This window comes from Antennarius striatus, chromosome 19, assembly GCF_040054535.1.
Source record: "Antennarius striatus isolate MH-2024 chromosome 19, ASM4005453v1, whole genome shotgun sequence".
Taxonomy (NCBI): Eukaryota; Metazoa; Chordata; class Actinopteri; order Lophiiformes; family Antennariidae; genus Antennarius; species Antennarius striatus.
Window position 1 is genome coordinate 3278726 of NC_090794.1, and position 14641 is coordinate 3293366.

Genomic DNA, 14641 nt, shown 5'->3' on the forward strand with positions numbered 1-14641 from the left:
TAAACAGCAAAGAAGGACATTAATTGTATGATCCACATACACAGTGCTGCATGGGTACATTTGTGCAATATGTGTGCATTGGTTGTGACTACCTGAGTCTGCATGTGCCTCGTCTTCCCTTGGTGAAACCAGTCTCATTACAACTCAAGCTAAAGTGCTAACACAGAGACATGTTTGGACATGAAAGAATAGCTTCATAACCTCAAATCCAATAACCTGTTTCATTGCCTGAAAAACCTACATAAGCCTCAGCAAACCAGGATGATTATGTTCAATTAAAACATGTTGACACATGAATTTCATGCTTGTGATATTCTCCCGTAGTCACAATGGGCCATTTGGGCTCCAGATGGGCCATTTGCAGGATGCTTTCACACTTCGCCTTACAGTAATATTACAGGGTCCCCAGACTGTGTGTTAACATGATCAGTGTGTGTGTGTGTGTGTGTGTGTGTGTGTGCACACCTGCTCGGACACTCAGAGACGAGCACAACACACAAAAAAGTTGCGTCGACTGAATGTCATGTATTAAGAAAGAGGAAGAGACCAATATGCATGTGAGTATGGTAATTATTTCTACTTCTGAACCTTTTTAGGACATGACTAAGTGCTGGTGTTATTTTAGGACATACCTGATATTCATTTGGCCAAAACGTGGAGACGGCAAGTTCAGCTTTCAGCCAGCCTTTACCTGAAAGATGACACAAACAAATAGAGTCAAAATAGTGCCAATGAAAGTCATTCTCCAATGAAAGTCAGAGTGGTTGAGAAAGTCTTTACCGGTATACGACGTCACATTCCATATCGGGTTAGCCAATGGACCCTTGTTTACCTAGAAATAACAGAGAGCAAAAAGGTTTCAAATGAAAATTAATCTTTCTATTTCCTGACACTCAGTGAGGACTCCTTCCTCCTACACGGAGGTGAATTTTATCACTTCACTGTTAGTCACGTTTTCTGTCAACATGGAAGTCAGACACAGGCGGGAGGATTTTTGCAGGAGTGTGGGTTTGACTGTTTGAGTCATGAGACTGGATCCCAGTATTCCCACTCATAAACGCTCCTCTGCTGGAAACTGTGAAACTAGTAAAAACGCAATCTCTCTGTTAATGTGTTTTCCAAACACTTCAACAAATTGTAAGATAAGAGTGTGAGGAGATGGTAGTTGTTGTGGAAACAACTTATATTAGATGGAATGAAGACTTTGGATCATTGCGTCATAAAACGCAGCCGTGAGTGTGTCTGCGACACTTTAATAGACAATTATGGTTCATTCTCATCCGAGTGAATGCCTTATTTTAAATTTAATTAATACGTAATTGGCAATCTGTTTGTTTATGATCTTCCATTGTTTGCAAAGACAAAACAAAAAAGGTTTTGCCTCATCTCTCCGCTTGAGATGTCGTTTACTACATAGAGGCTAGTAAACACAACTTGTCTTGTTTGTTTATTAATGTTAATATATGGAAATTAACAAAAAGACAAAAAAAACCCAGCGTCGCCCCCATTCCATTGGGTTCTGATGCGTTTGTTCTTGTTACCTTCACCAGGACGTTGAGGGTGCCGGGACTGGAGCCGTCCGGTCCGGTGAGGAGATAGTTGAAGTCGATGCAGTGAGTGTCGTTCTCCTTCATGACCGGCAGCTGAAACCTGGCCTTCTCCCCAAAGTCGTACTGAGAGACGTCCACATACATGTAGGAACCTGGAGGCATGGAGGGAGATTTGTTAAAGATCAACCTCACACATCCACCCAACATCCACCACTCTGGCTGACTGACAGTATCGCCCTCTGAGGGGGTAGTTAGCGTGTGGACACGGTGATTACAAGACTGGACTTGCCAAAGTGTAGGCTGTGTGCCCACTGCCTGCATTACGTGTGCCTACACGGGTACACCACCTCTGTATTGAAAAAAAAAATAGCTACAGTAGTTCTGTGAATTTAAAGAATACGTCATTGATTCCAGTTCTCCTCTGTTGTATTTTGCAGAATGTGAAGCTGTGGAATCCTCCTGTGTCAACACAGACTCCAGTGAATTAAATACGTACTAAACTCCCAACATGTGAATTTGGCCTTTTGTCTTTGACAGAATTTCTTTCAAGCAGCGAGTTTCCTGTCATGGGAATAAAATCCCAAAATAACCTTTATTTGTTTTTTTTGCTTCATGTTTATTTTTCCACTCACTTCTCTTGTTTTATTTGGACTATATCTTTCTGGTTCTGGTTGTATTATGCTCCATTAGTTTTATCTCTAATAGGACTAGAGAACCAATGCATTTCATACTTTGCGTCGCCTGCTGTCACTACACCTTGTATGTGCAGCAGCTGCCTGCAGGAATTGGCACCCAGAATAATACATAATCTGAGTGTGCTGACGGTAAAGTCAGTCAGTCAGCCCACCCAGATGTTCCAGTAATCAGCTCAGACTTCAACCAGATGTCATTCCAGTGAAATATAATGAAATGTGATCCTTTTCCTGATGCCTAATCCACCTCAAACAAGGCGGTGGTCGTAATAATGTTTGATTTTAATTTTAAGGTAGAACCAAAGCAGAAACAACATCAATTAAAACAGGTTAAAACAATTATTTCTCACAAAAACTATGGCGGCGTAAAAGCATGAGGATTTCTTTGGATTATAATGTTGCAGGTTGAATATCTTTCTTCTGTTTTTCTCTATAAAAGAAGAAAACAATATAATACAATATAACTCACTTAAGTACAGCACAATATGGTGCCGTCAAACAAACAGTCGTCAGCTCTTAAATGGTTAATTCTATTTGCATATTGTACCATACCCAATATGCTCCATACAATGAGCTCCAGGACAATAGTGATTATCACTTATTGTTGAGCTAATCTGCTGCTAGAAAACACTTTCCTCTAAAGCAAAACACACAAACATGAGCTGCACGAACACAAGCGGAACCAGATTAGCTTTTCAAAACCAAATACTGTGTCCCTCTTACTGGATCGGCCCTTTTCTTCCTTTTGTCTTTTAATACCATTCTACCATTCCCCTCTAACTATCACACAGCATCCTTAAAATCATTTTATGACTGCTTCTAATGGTCGCCAACATAACTGGACCACAGCCCTCCGGATCCAAACAAGACCGGGCTCGTACTGCTCTCTGTCAGATAATCTGTGATCTGAATCTATCCAAAATGAACACAGGACGGATGTCACTGTCATGTGACAAGAGAAAAAGTCTTAAAGATGGTTGCCAAGATGATGCACCAGCCAAAAATACTCCCCATCAGTCAGAGACCCAGATATGTCACAACACACATAATAATAAGAAATAACCTTTAGCATGTCAGCTAGTCACAACATTGCCTGGTGCAAAGCAATAACAAAAAATGGATTATAGGTTAAAAAAAATATCTGAATAATATCAGCTGAAAAGGGCGATCAACAATTTGTCACACGTGCATTGTGACCAAAATAATATTCAACGGTTAAGAAATCCCCTCAAACCCTAAGAGCACTTAATGTAAGACACAAATTACAATGGTAAACTGAAACAATCGGAGTGTACACGAAGCTGATGCGATACCGATAAGAAAACAGACCTTGAGGTGCCAAGAACTTCTGACGCTTAAAGTCTGCCAGTTTTTAAAATGGCTGATGTCTTTGAACTGCCAAAGTACAAAATGGATGCTAATAGAACGATGACAAAATATAACGACGAGGCTAAAAATACCTTGACAGCCTTAAGACCTAGATGTGTCACGTAACAACAACAGTGGCACACAGAAGACAGTGTTCTTCAGCAAATCAGCAGCAGAAAACTGATAATGAGAAAGTTTTACTTTTAGGGTAATATCCATGGTATGCTATTTTATTTGCTTTTAAAGTTACACACCAGTTTATTCAGCTTGTTTTCTGATTCAAATTCAGTAACTGATGTAAGAAAATGATTAAAAATAAATAAAATATTTGTTTAATCCTTAAATTAGAACAAAAACATGATTTTGTCATCAGTCGCGAACCCAACCAGCTAACCTGTTATGATTAAATCTTCACTTGATTAATTAACTGATAGTTTAAGCAAAAAACGATCATAATCTAAATATTTAACAGAGTAAAAGTTCATAACTTGATTTCAAATTAAATTAAATTTTGTGGGGGGTTTTTGACTGCAATGAACTTCACAATTTGTGAAGTTCAAGCCTTATACGTAGTCAGTCAGAAAAGTTTGATTTAATGGAAATTAACCTGTGCATAAATTATTTTTTTTATATCCACTAGTATTCAGTTATTATTAAAACAGCTCTATTGCAGTGTAAATACCTTATTTCTCCCCCCTTTATTAAACTGTTGGGAAAGGGGACCAAGTGGTAAGGAGACATCAAATGAATGGCATGCCAAATTTCTGCTAGTAAGAGCTGACAACATTCTGAGTCAAGAGTATCTGCTTGAGTCCTACGAGCCAGAGAGCCTCAGCCCATGGATGAATGAACCCCGAGCCAGCATAGCATCCAGGCCCCGCCATGTTGACTACTGCCAGCATCAGCCCCCGCCGAGATTACACAGAATACTTTTATCTCTATTCCAGAACTGCCACACCATCCCTCCACATCCAACAACGCCTTGAGCGTAAATGGTGATTAGAAACTGTGACAAATCAATGTGGGTAATAAAGAACAAAAGTGTAATTGTTGGCTGAGCCATCCAATGGCTCTAAAACAATTCTGCGTAAACCCTCAGATGACGTCTTTTCTCCTGCCAACATCTCTGATGATATATAACCAATCAGCAAAACAAACCCGCACTCTGAGGTCTTTGAGAAGCCAAATACTCGTGAACAGTCCTCCCCCTGAATGAAGGGGTCGTATCTCTTTGCATTCAGGGGTTAAAAGACAGAAAGGCTGACTGGCTCTTGTCTAAATCATTCCGTGCCCTTAGGAAGAGGATGGCTCTCCAGACCAGAGTGCTTCTAAATTGCTCGTGGCCAGCTTGAGAAAACAACAATTCTAATAATAGACATTACCAGTGTGTCCCTGGGAAAGGCAGTTAAGGTACTAACTCAATCCGTCATCCATTCCCAACTATTTCTTCCAAACACAAAACCTATCCAAGTCCCCTATCCCCTCTAGCAACCTCGTATTCCATCAGCTGGCCTAATGTCCCCCCTACCCTGCTGGCATTATTAACACATCAAATGTCAGTTCTTGCCCCCAGTACCTTTAGGCAGTGCTGTGAACCCCTCTTTAACAATCAAGATCTCCAAACCATTAACTTGGCCTGCCATCGCTGTGTCCCAACTCATTCCACTAGCTTCAACAGGAGTAAATGCTAAGCTATTCCTGGCTATACCTCTGTGCTCTTGGGTGAGGTATTTAACCTCTTCAAACTGCCAACACCCACTGCATAGTGACACCACTTGGCATTAATAACATTAAATGCTAAACGTTGGGCACAACACTCCACCTGGTTGAAACAGACACATATTTGGGGAGGAAATGTGTGTGTGTGTGTGTGTGTGTGTGTGTGTGTGTGTGTGTGTGTGTGTGTGTGTGTGTGTGTGTGTGTGTGTGTGTGTGTGTGTGTGTGTGTGTGTGTGTGTGTGTGTGTGTGTGTGTGTGTGTGTGTGTGTGTGTGTGTGTGTGTGTCTGTCTGTCACTGAAGAGCTGGTGTTGAACTGCACCTTCATCTAAATGCCAGCAAGACGCGAATGTGGATGATGATGATGATGATGATGATGATGATGATGATGATGATGATGATGATGATGAGCAAGAGAGACAAATATCACATTGTCATGGTAACAAAGGCATAATCTTTTATGACAGAAAAGAAGAGAGGATTTAAAAAAAAGAAAAGACAGGAAAGGAAAGGAAAGGAAAGGAAAGGAAAGGAAAGGAAAGGAAAGGAAAGGAAAGGAAAGGAAAGGAAAGGAAAATTGAAGAAATTAATAAACTCAAGTACGTCTAAGGTTGTTAAATTACTAAATGGTTTGTTCATTAACATTAATTTTATTGATTATATAGCAGCCGACATTCTTGCTGTGTTGTTTTAATCATGTTTCGCATGTTTTGTCTCAATGCTGGGTATTGTTATAACATTTTCCTTTTAAGATTGTAAACTAGGCAACCTTCCCTGTTCCCTGCTGTTGATTAATGACCTCATATTCTGTTAATTAGACCCTCAGCCCTGAGGCAGAAAGATTTAATCTCCCCTTCATCATCACCATGGAAAAAAACCCCAACCAATTAAAGGAGAGGAGAGGAGAGTCTTCCTATAAGATCACGTATTAAAGCAAATGTACCAATGCAAATATGTTTAAATACTCCATTAGAAGTAAAAGTCTTGTATTCAAAGGTACTTAAATTAAAAGATGCAAGTATTTTAAAAAGTACTTTAAATCAAAAATCGTTAAAATCAAAAATCATTAAAATTAATCAAAATGACTCCTACTTAGTTTTATCCCACGGCAAGATTGATGCTTCCTCTCACAAAGCAAAGAATTGGTGACTTTAAATTGCCTGTAGGGGTGAAAGGCTGTTTTTCTTCTTGGTATGAAACAGCGCCTTGTCCACTATGTACCCCACCTCTCCCCCAATGTCAACTAGGACAGAAATGTGTACAAGTTCAGGGCTACGCTAACATGTGTTCAAGCAGTTCTTTAACCAAAACCATCTGAGAAAATTAAAGGTCAGATGTCTCTATGCTGACACTCCTGTAAACTCAGACACCTGATACATTACAGAAGGCCTGGTTAAACCTTTAACATTACATTGCACATCGTTTAACATGAACTTAGAGTAATGAAAGGTGCTATATTTGTCTCTAAAATAAGGTGGAGTGGAGGTAAAAACACAAAAGGGAAATAAGTAAAGTGGATCAGCGTATAAGAAGTGGAGTCTCACCTTGTGGAAGGTCTGGAGAGACGTATGGCACTTCCAGGGTGTTGATGTGTGTCCAGTCAAAGTCATCATAGGGGTCCTGCTGGTAATCACACTGAGAGAAGCCTTCATCAAACGTGCAGCTCCCTGCAAAGCAAAACACAGAAATATTTAATGCAACACATTGTACAATTAGCAATTAAATGCATCATACAGTCCCTAATCCTAATAAAACTTCTGATTCCTGTGCATTGTTTTCCGTGCATGCCTCTGTCTCAGCTCATTAACAAACCACCAGGAGTGGAGCTCCAACAGTCATCACTCAAGGCCAGTCAGGATCACCTCTGACTCAACCGTCAAGGCCTTCAGCTCATCATCTGAGCCCATCGCCGCAGCCTCGGGAAAAACACGTGTGAGCCGGCCGCCTGCAGTCCTGCCAAAATCAGGAAGTTGCTCTAATAAAGAGAGACGCTACTTGTCCCCAACGGCAAAGCGATATAATCAACTTACAATGATATGTGACTTGTACTGGTGATATCGCTGATAGAAATGGCATACCAGCGACTGCTAGCTATCTGATTCAGGGACCCACAAGCGATGCACTGCTTGTGTTAATAAAATAGCCAGGAGAGATACGGCTAAGAAAAGCCACAACGCCATCTGATTCCAGTCACTCATACTTAGTGGGTCTCTGTGACCCTCTTGACATTGGCGGAATTTGAACTGGGAGATATAGATGAAATCTTCCATGTACCGTTTTGTTTTATGATAAAATGTAGTGGAAATATAATCAAATGGGACATAGATTGCACAAACACAAAGAGTATGTCATATCAAAAGACTAACCATTGTATATCAATAGAATGTTGTGTGCTTCAACGTAAATACTGTGAGACAATAAAACACTTTAATGCAGGGATTGCAAATCAACATTTAGAATAATAAAAGCTCATAAATTGATTAATGCAGAAACTGTTTTTAAGCATCAGCTTTTTATCTTATTAGGAATTCCGATCGAATAGTCCAGAGATTGATAATCTTTTATTTCTTGGTTTATTAAATCCCATCACAGTTTCAAATTGTTCACATTTAGAGATTTTGTTTATTGTCATAACTCTTAACCTATTACTTAAATAATAATCCACTGCAAAATTGGCTGGAAATCATCATCAATAATTTCAGGATAGTTAGAACTAGAGCGTCTTCCAGTAGAGCGAAAACGTGCAGAGGTTCCACAGTCTTCCCTAACTCAGTCGTCCTTCAAACAAATCAAACCAAAAATTCTAAAGGTCACAGTGATTCATTCTCCATCGACAGGCTAAATTCCCAACATATCCATGTTTTCGCGACATGCTAAGAAATAAGGTGCATAAGACCAAAGCCACTGCCGAGAAGTGCTAACAGCGACCACCACTGCCAGCGAGATAAATCTCCCGGCCTTCGGTAAGTGCTTCAGCTTTGCTACCTGTGTCCTGGAGCGAGCTACAGCAGCTGTGATGGAGAACAGAACGACAGGCCCTCAGATACCCCACCGATCTGCGCTCTCCCGCCACAGAAGGATTCCAAGAAGTGACAGCGGCCGCTGGAGGAGAAACAAGTTAACTTCAAACTCAGCGACCGTCTTTGGCTGCCAGCGGTACGGCCGGCTGTGACTCAGAGACGCACTGGATCACGTTCCTCTGGGCGTCCTCCTCTAATCCAGCTTCTCTTTTCGTGCAGTTCAGTTCAATCCCATTCAATTAAGTCTTTGTCCCATCACGTTACATCCAGCAATGATGTGAAAATGCAGAACGCATGCATTTTGCTATAAACTCTGACTGAATGTACAAAATCGAATTCTAGTGAAGTCTAACTCAGGTGTGTGTGTATGTGTGTGTGTGTGTGTGTGTGTGTGTGTGTGTGTGTGTGTGTGTGTGTGTGTGTGTGTGTGTGTGTGTGTGTGTGTGTGTGTGTGCGCGCGCGCGTAAAACCACATGACCTCCTGTCCCCTGCGGTGTGTGTGTGTGTCAGTTTACATCTTGCAGTCAGGTTATTCTGTCTGTATAGATTAAAAGAAGAAAGCAACTCCCTCATGCATGTGGGGATATATAGCATCTACAAACCAGAATACCACTATACAGGAAAATAATCAATGTGGTTAAACAGCTACAGCCACGCTAAACATCATGTTTGAAACGGCACGCTAATGGCTGTAGAACAAAAAAAAAGAAGATTGATTTCTTTGCACTGCAGGCATGTTTTCCATTACTGAATGCCTACATAAAGGAAGGGTAACCTTGTGCTGGTTTGCCACTATGGAGGAAAATAAGAAGAATATTTTCCTCTTTCTAGATAAAAAAACAGACCACCAACTGTCGTCAAATAGATAATTTCTTCTGAATGTTCACCTCCAACAAGGAGCTTATGTTTTGTTCTGTTTGTCTGCTGTTTAGCAGGATTACTCCAAATGTTATGCAGGGATTATATTGACATTTGGTTGAGAGATATGGTACAACCAAAAGAACAATCCCCTTGATTCTTGTGGTGATTTGGACCAAAACTGAGCTTCCTTCGTGGGGGGTTTGATGTGTATGTGTGTGACAATAAGAATGAGAAGCAGGACAAGGACATCTAAAACAGAAATATTGGATTCGATGCCAGGAACTGGCTCTAGAATGCGACATGTTTGATGGAAGAGGTGACTTTCGTGGCTGTCTACACGTATCCTGGTGGGTTATGGGAGTGACCGCCTGCAACAACAGCAGCGTACTGTAAGTGCAGAGCGTTGGTTTAATGACACTGTTTGCCGCCACTCCTAAATGACTCCAAAACGGATCAATCACTTGGTAATGATGATCAAGTTTAATGAGGCGAGAAATATTTTAAATCCTCGCTACGATCGTGTGTGTGATTTACTTTGTGTTCTATGATGAGGCATTTGTCGTACAATGTAGATTAGCATCTAGCATTAAATCAGATTGATAATGTGCATGATAAGGTTATGTATTGCGCTGTGTCAGCAAAATGTCTAGCAATGTGGTCTACTGTGAAGCTGGTCTTGGATTGATGGAGGGGATTTAAAGTCTTTTGTCAATTTTACTTAAATTACTCACAATTTAAAAGAAAGATAAACCAAAAACCAATTATTAAATTTAAAAATGAGCTAACAGGGGTTGGAAGTTAATGCAATAATTCACAATGGAAGGCCTAGGAGCCCCCAGAAATGAATGTAAAATCAACCGCTACAAACAGAGAAGGGAAATAACTTATTTAGTCATGTTATTCTCTGATGTAAAATGTCTCACTGGATTCCGATCCTGCATTTTTCCATCAGTTATTCAGACAGTGTAAAAGCATATAGACTGCATAGAAAAGGGCCTTTGTTGGAGCTTTATGACAAAATCTATAAGAGCTAGAGATTATACTCACCAAGGATGATTCCATGTAAAAACTATAGCTGATGCTCAGGCTCAAGCATTCAACTTTAAAAATGTAGCTGTATTTGAGTGTGCGCTTAGTCTAAAGCCAAAGAGAATGTATTTCCTTTAAGTGATAAACTTGTTTGACACTATAGAGGTACTTAGCCACAGCGTTTGCTTAGCCTTGTTTAACCTCAATGAAGCTACGGAATATTTACAGAAGCTCGACTTAGTTTCAAAGCTTTTTCTTTCCTTCTGAATTCATATACAGTGTACAACGAAATTGGATTTAAATCCACTGTGTTGAAATGTAGTGCTGTGGGCTGTTGGTGGTGCAAACAGAGTCCCACTCAGCTCTGATACAGCGCCACGGTTGAAGAGGAATTTTGCCTTGGCTTAGCTGTGAAAGAAAACATGTCCTTGTTTTAAATTCCTTTACTGACTGCTTTAAAAGAGCATTTCTCAATGGTAGATAGCTCTTCTCTTCTCGCCTGCACACCTCTGATAGACATCCTTGACGCTTTCAGCTGCTAACGCACTAAACAAAGTAGCAGGACGTCCATGTTGACATAGAGCTACTCCCTCAAGCTAGCTCACCCACGCTCTCGGTTAACACTTCTTCCTTTCCTGACAGCCCTGCCAACTTAAACCAACACACATCTATAGACACGTTCATCTTGACAGATATTATTTGTTGCCAATAATGAGAGGAGCAGACCTTGAACTATCATTTTACCTCTGCTGGAAGACTCTGCGAGGAGCCACGTCCAGGCCGAATGTTCACATATCAAGTATCGATCTATGACTTTCTTTAATATTTAAACAAATCTAATAAAATATTCAGCTTCTTCACACATCCAGCAGACTTAAAGTTATTACTGACTTTACTTAGCACAATTTTTGGTCTCCACACTCTTCAGTCGCCTTAGTTTAGCCATGTTTGTTATACAGCTGATGGCTTCCTCTTTTTAAATGTCATAGAAATAAAGATCAGACGTGTACTTCCTGCCCGTACGCCTGAACCGTACTGTAAAACAAATCCTACAACAATTTTCCAACTATGAACACAATTGTGCGTCCAGATGGGTCATTACTACCCCCTCCACTCCATTCACAAGGACACAGAGAGAAAGACAGAACCCGGCTGCATGCTAATCGCTTCCTAATCAGCTTCTGTGATTGGCTGCCCCGCTAATGAAATAATGGTGTCTCATTTGCATAATAAAATAATTAGAAGGATTTGATAAAGGCTCAAGGGCAAAGAGAGGAGCCACACGACACACACACACACACACACACACACACACACACACACACACACACACACACACACACACACACACACACACACACACACAGACACACAGACACACACACACACACACACACACACACACTTTAGTGACACAGGACGGCCACAGTCTTTTCTAAAAGACTGTCGAATGGCATCAGACACAACATCTGCCACCGTCACTCAGAATCATTTTGCTGTGATTTGCAATGACCTCCTCCTCCAGGAGGTGAAAGCAAGAGTGCTTTGACCGAAACCGTTCAAAGAAATGGGTGCAGACAGGCCCCAGGGGGGTCTGGAGCAAAAAGAGGGCCACGTTCATTCCTTCGCGTTATTAGCTTAAATCAAGATTAATAGCTGGCGACGCAGGAAGACTGTATAACAATAGCTAGTTTGATTAGCTTCTCTTTCCCTCAATGTGTTCTAAACAATCTGCAGAATAGTCAGTATTAAATCAGATCTAACCAAAAGCGTGCTCATAAAGAACAATGAAGATTTGAGATGCTTTCTTCTTTCTCTAGACATTTCTATGGTAATTTAAAATGACAGAGAACCTCTGTTATAACTAAGAGATGGCTGATTATTGAATCTAAGAATGTTAAGTCAATGGCTGGGCCATTGGGCGAAATAAAATATTCCACCACCATCTTAGGAAGAGTAAATTTCTCTGGAAGGCAACAACAGAAAATCAAAACAGAGTAGCCTGGCATTGATTTTGTACAATAACTTAAAACAAGCCACGAAATCTCATTTTGTATTTTGACAATCTGTATACGTGCAAGTAAATATCGAAAGCACCATTAAATATTATGCTTCACTGCCAAGTCGTACTGGTTGATTAAGTTTGATTCATATAATTTAATCACATACATTTGAATTCAGTGAACAATTGAAAGACGAAGGACAGTCAGCATCCTCTAATGAGAAACATGGCATTCACAGGCTCGCCGCTCGCAAAACTGACAGCGCATCAGCGAGTTTTATCTCATAGGATGATGAGTTAATGTTAATGTCACAAACAAGTGTTTCGCAAATTGGACATAAAGTCTTATTTGTTGATAATTTGTTAAAATAATCAAAGGATCAAGGTTTTTTAAACCTGAGATTAAAATGTGCATTCTAAACTTTATCCATGCCTGCAAACCAGTTCAATAGACACAACGCAGCAGACAAAACGAGGTACACAAATCGCCTTACTCAAAATCAACATTTTAAGCCAAAGTCTTGCTGCATGATTACTCAAAAATTGGAAATGGCTCATAAAACCAACCACAGAAAAGCAAGCAGGCATGAATTTAAGTTCTAGTTCGCAAATGAAAAAACAAGAGATGCTTTCACGGACATAGTTTAGATATATGGTCAGAGAGCTCTGCACGCAAGATATGGGTGTACGTAATGTGGGATATAAAACATATGCAAGGTCACTGACTTTAGATCATAACTTTTATGACACAAAGATGTCCAAGGACATCCGTTATCCATTCCACTGTATTGTACCAAATGAAGCTGCATAAGCAGTTCATTGTCAGGCATAAAAAAAAAACCAATGATGTGAAACCAACTGAGTTAATTTATATGATCTTGAGAAAATAAACTTCCAATAGACTCAAGAATCAACAACTCAAGAACCAACAACACTCTTTAATGAGATTTGCTTTTGCTCTTACATTTTCTCCCCTTTCAGAGAAGTCTTTGTTTGACTTGAAGACTTTGCGCTCCAGCTGCCGGAGCTGCTTAACTTCAGTGTTAAAGTTCATTCCACTCAACATCTCAAGGCAAAAGAAGAAGACGCTCTGCAACTGACAACTGTACCACGAATTCATTAATGTATGGTTTGGATGGAAGCCACAAGACCCTTTTCAAACTAAATCAGATGTTATGGCAGAATGATTCCATTCCATTTAGCATAAGCTAGAGCAAACCTCTCCGGGAGACTTGTTGCTTCAGAACCAAGAGCCAGAAACTGGGAACCATCCAGGCTGAACACTGACCAAACGGGTCATATTCTCCTAGCATCTTCCCCCCCAACACTCACAGAACTTTGTGCTCAGCATGCGACTGATTTGGTCTGGATGAGGCCTAAAATCTCAAGGACTCTGGATCCCACGCATAGCAGGAATCTCACTGCCCACCCACCCCCAACGAATACAGTTGGTTGTCTAATGAACCTACAGTACATGCTCTTCACTCCATCTTCCTCACTGTGTCTGGTCTTTATCAGCGCAGCTCCGTTTCAGTCTACAGGCGGAGATGTTATCAGAAAGCCGATAAGAATGAGTGAAATATGGTGAAAGAGAAGGAAAGAGTACAAAGAAATTCAGAGAAGAGGAGGGAGGAAAACTGATGAGTTTTTGTAAGCTCATTTTTGAGATCGTTCATCCATTTGATCACTCCGTAAACGTGCACACATCCCATTGTGTGTCTCATACATCCATCCCCGTGAAAATCCTACGTGTTTATAACGCAGATCACTATCCGTTTACTTTGGCTGCATCGTAATCAAGCAACATGAAAAGAAAAGAAAGAAGAGGAGCGCCATTTCTGCAACAGATTTTCAGTAAGATAATTACATTTACAACAATAAAATCCAATTCCAGCCTGCAGTAATACGGTTTCCCTCCAAATTATAGTAATTTTACTTAATAATTACATTTGTTGCCCAGCTTTTTAATCATGTGTGGCTTTGTGGGACATTATTTACCAGAGAATCAAAACAACAGTTATAATTTCTGGCATGTATTTTTTTGTTTCACAAGCAAAGAGAAGACTATCAAAGGAGGGGAGGGAAAGAAAGGAGTGGAGTCAATTCAAAATTATGATTAAGTATGACTGGCTTTACATAATCATCCATCCATTATCTATAAGCGCTTCATAAAGGCCTGCTGGCATTGCTTTGTGCTCTGACGTAGCATAGTCTGCACTCTGGTTGCTGTGTTTGTTGTCTTCAGTCTATGTGTGTGTGTGTGTGTGTGTGTGTGTGTGTGTGTGTGTGTGTGTGTGTGTGTGTGTGTGTGTGTGTGTGTGTGTGCGTGTGCGTGTGTGTTGATGCTGACTACCTCAAGGACACTAATAAAGTTGTTCCTTATCATTTACTTTCTATGGGTT

The 14641-nt window shown here is 40.4% G+C and overlaps 1 protein-coding gene across 7 annotated transcripts in view; it reads right to left on the minus strand.

Annotated features, from left to right (window-relative positions):
- ptprk (protein tyrosine phosphatase receptor type K) overlaps positions 1–14641 on the minus strand; it is an 87068-nt gene that overhangs the window by 43629 nt on the left and 28798 nt on the right. For all 7 annotated transcript variants that reach the window (XM_068341870.1, XM_068341869.1, XM_068341867.1 and 4 more), the window contains exons 2-5: positions 6872–6994; positions 1542–1702; positions 781–832; positions 633–691 (exon numbers count right to left, since the gene is read on the minus strand). In XM_068341870.1, coding sequence (XP_068197971.1) covers positions 633–691; positions 781–832; positions 1542–1702; positions 6872–6994 — 395 coding nt within the window. The remainder of the gene's footprint in view (positions 1–632; positions 692–780; positions 833–1541; positions 1703–6871; positions 6995–14641) is intronic.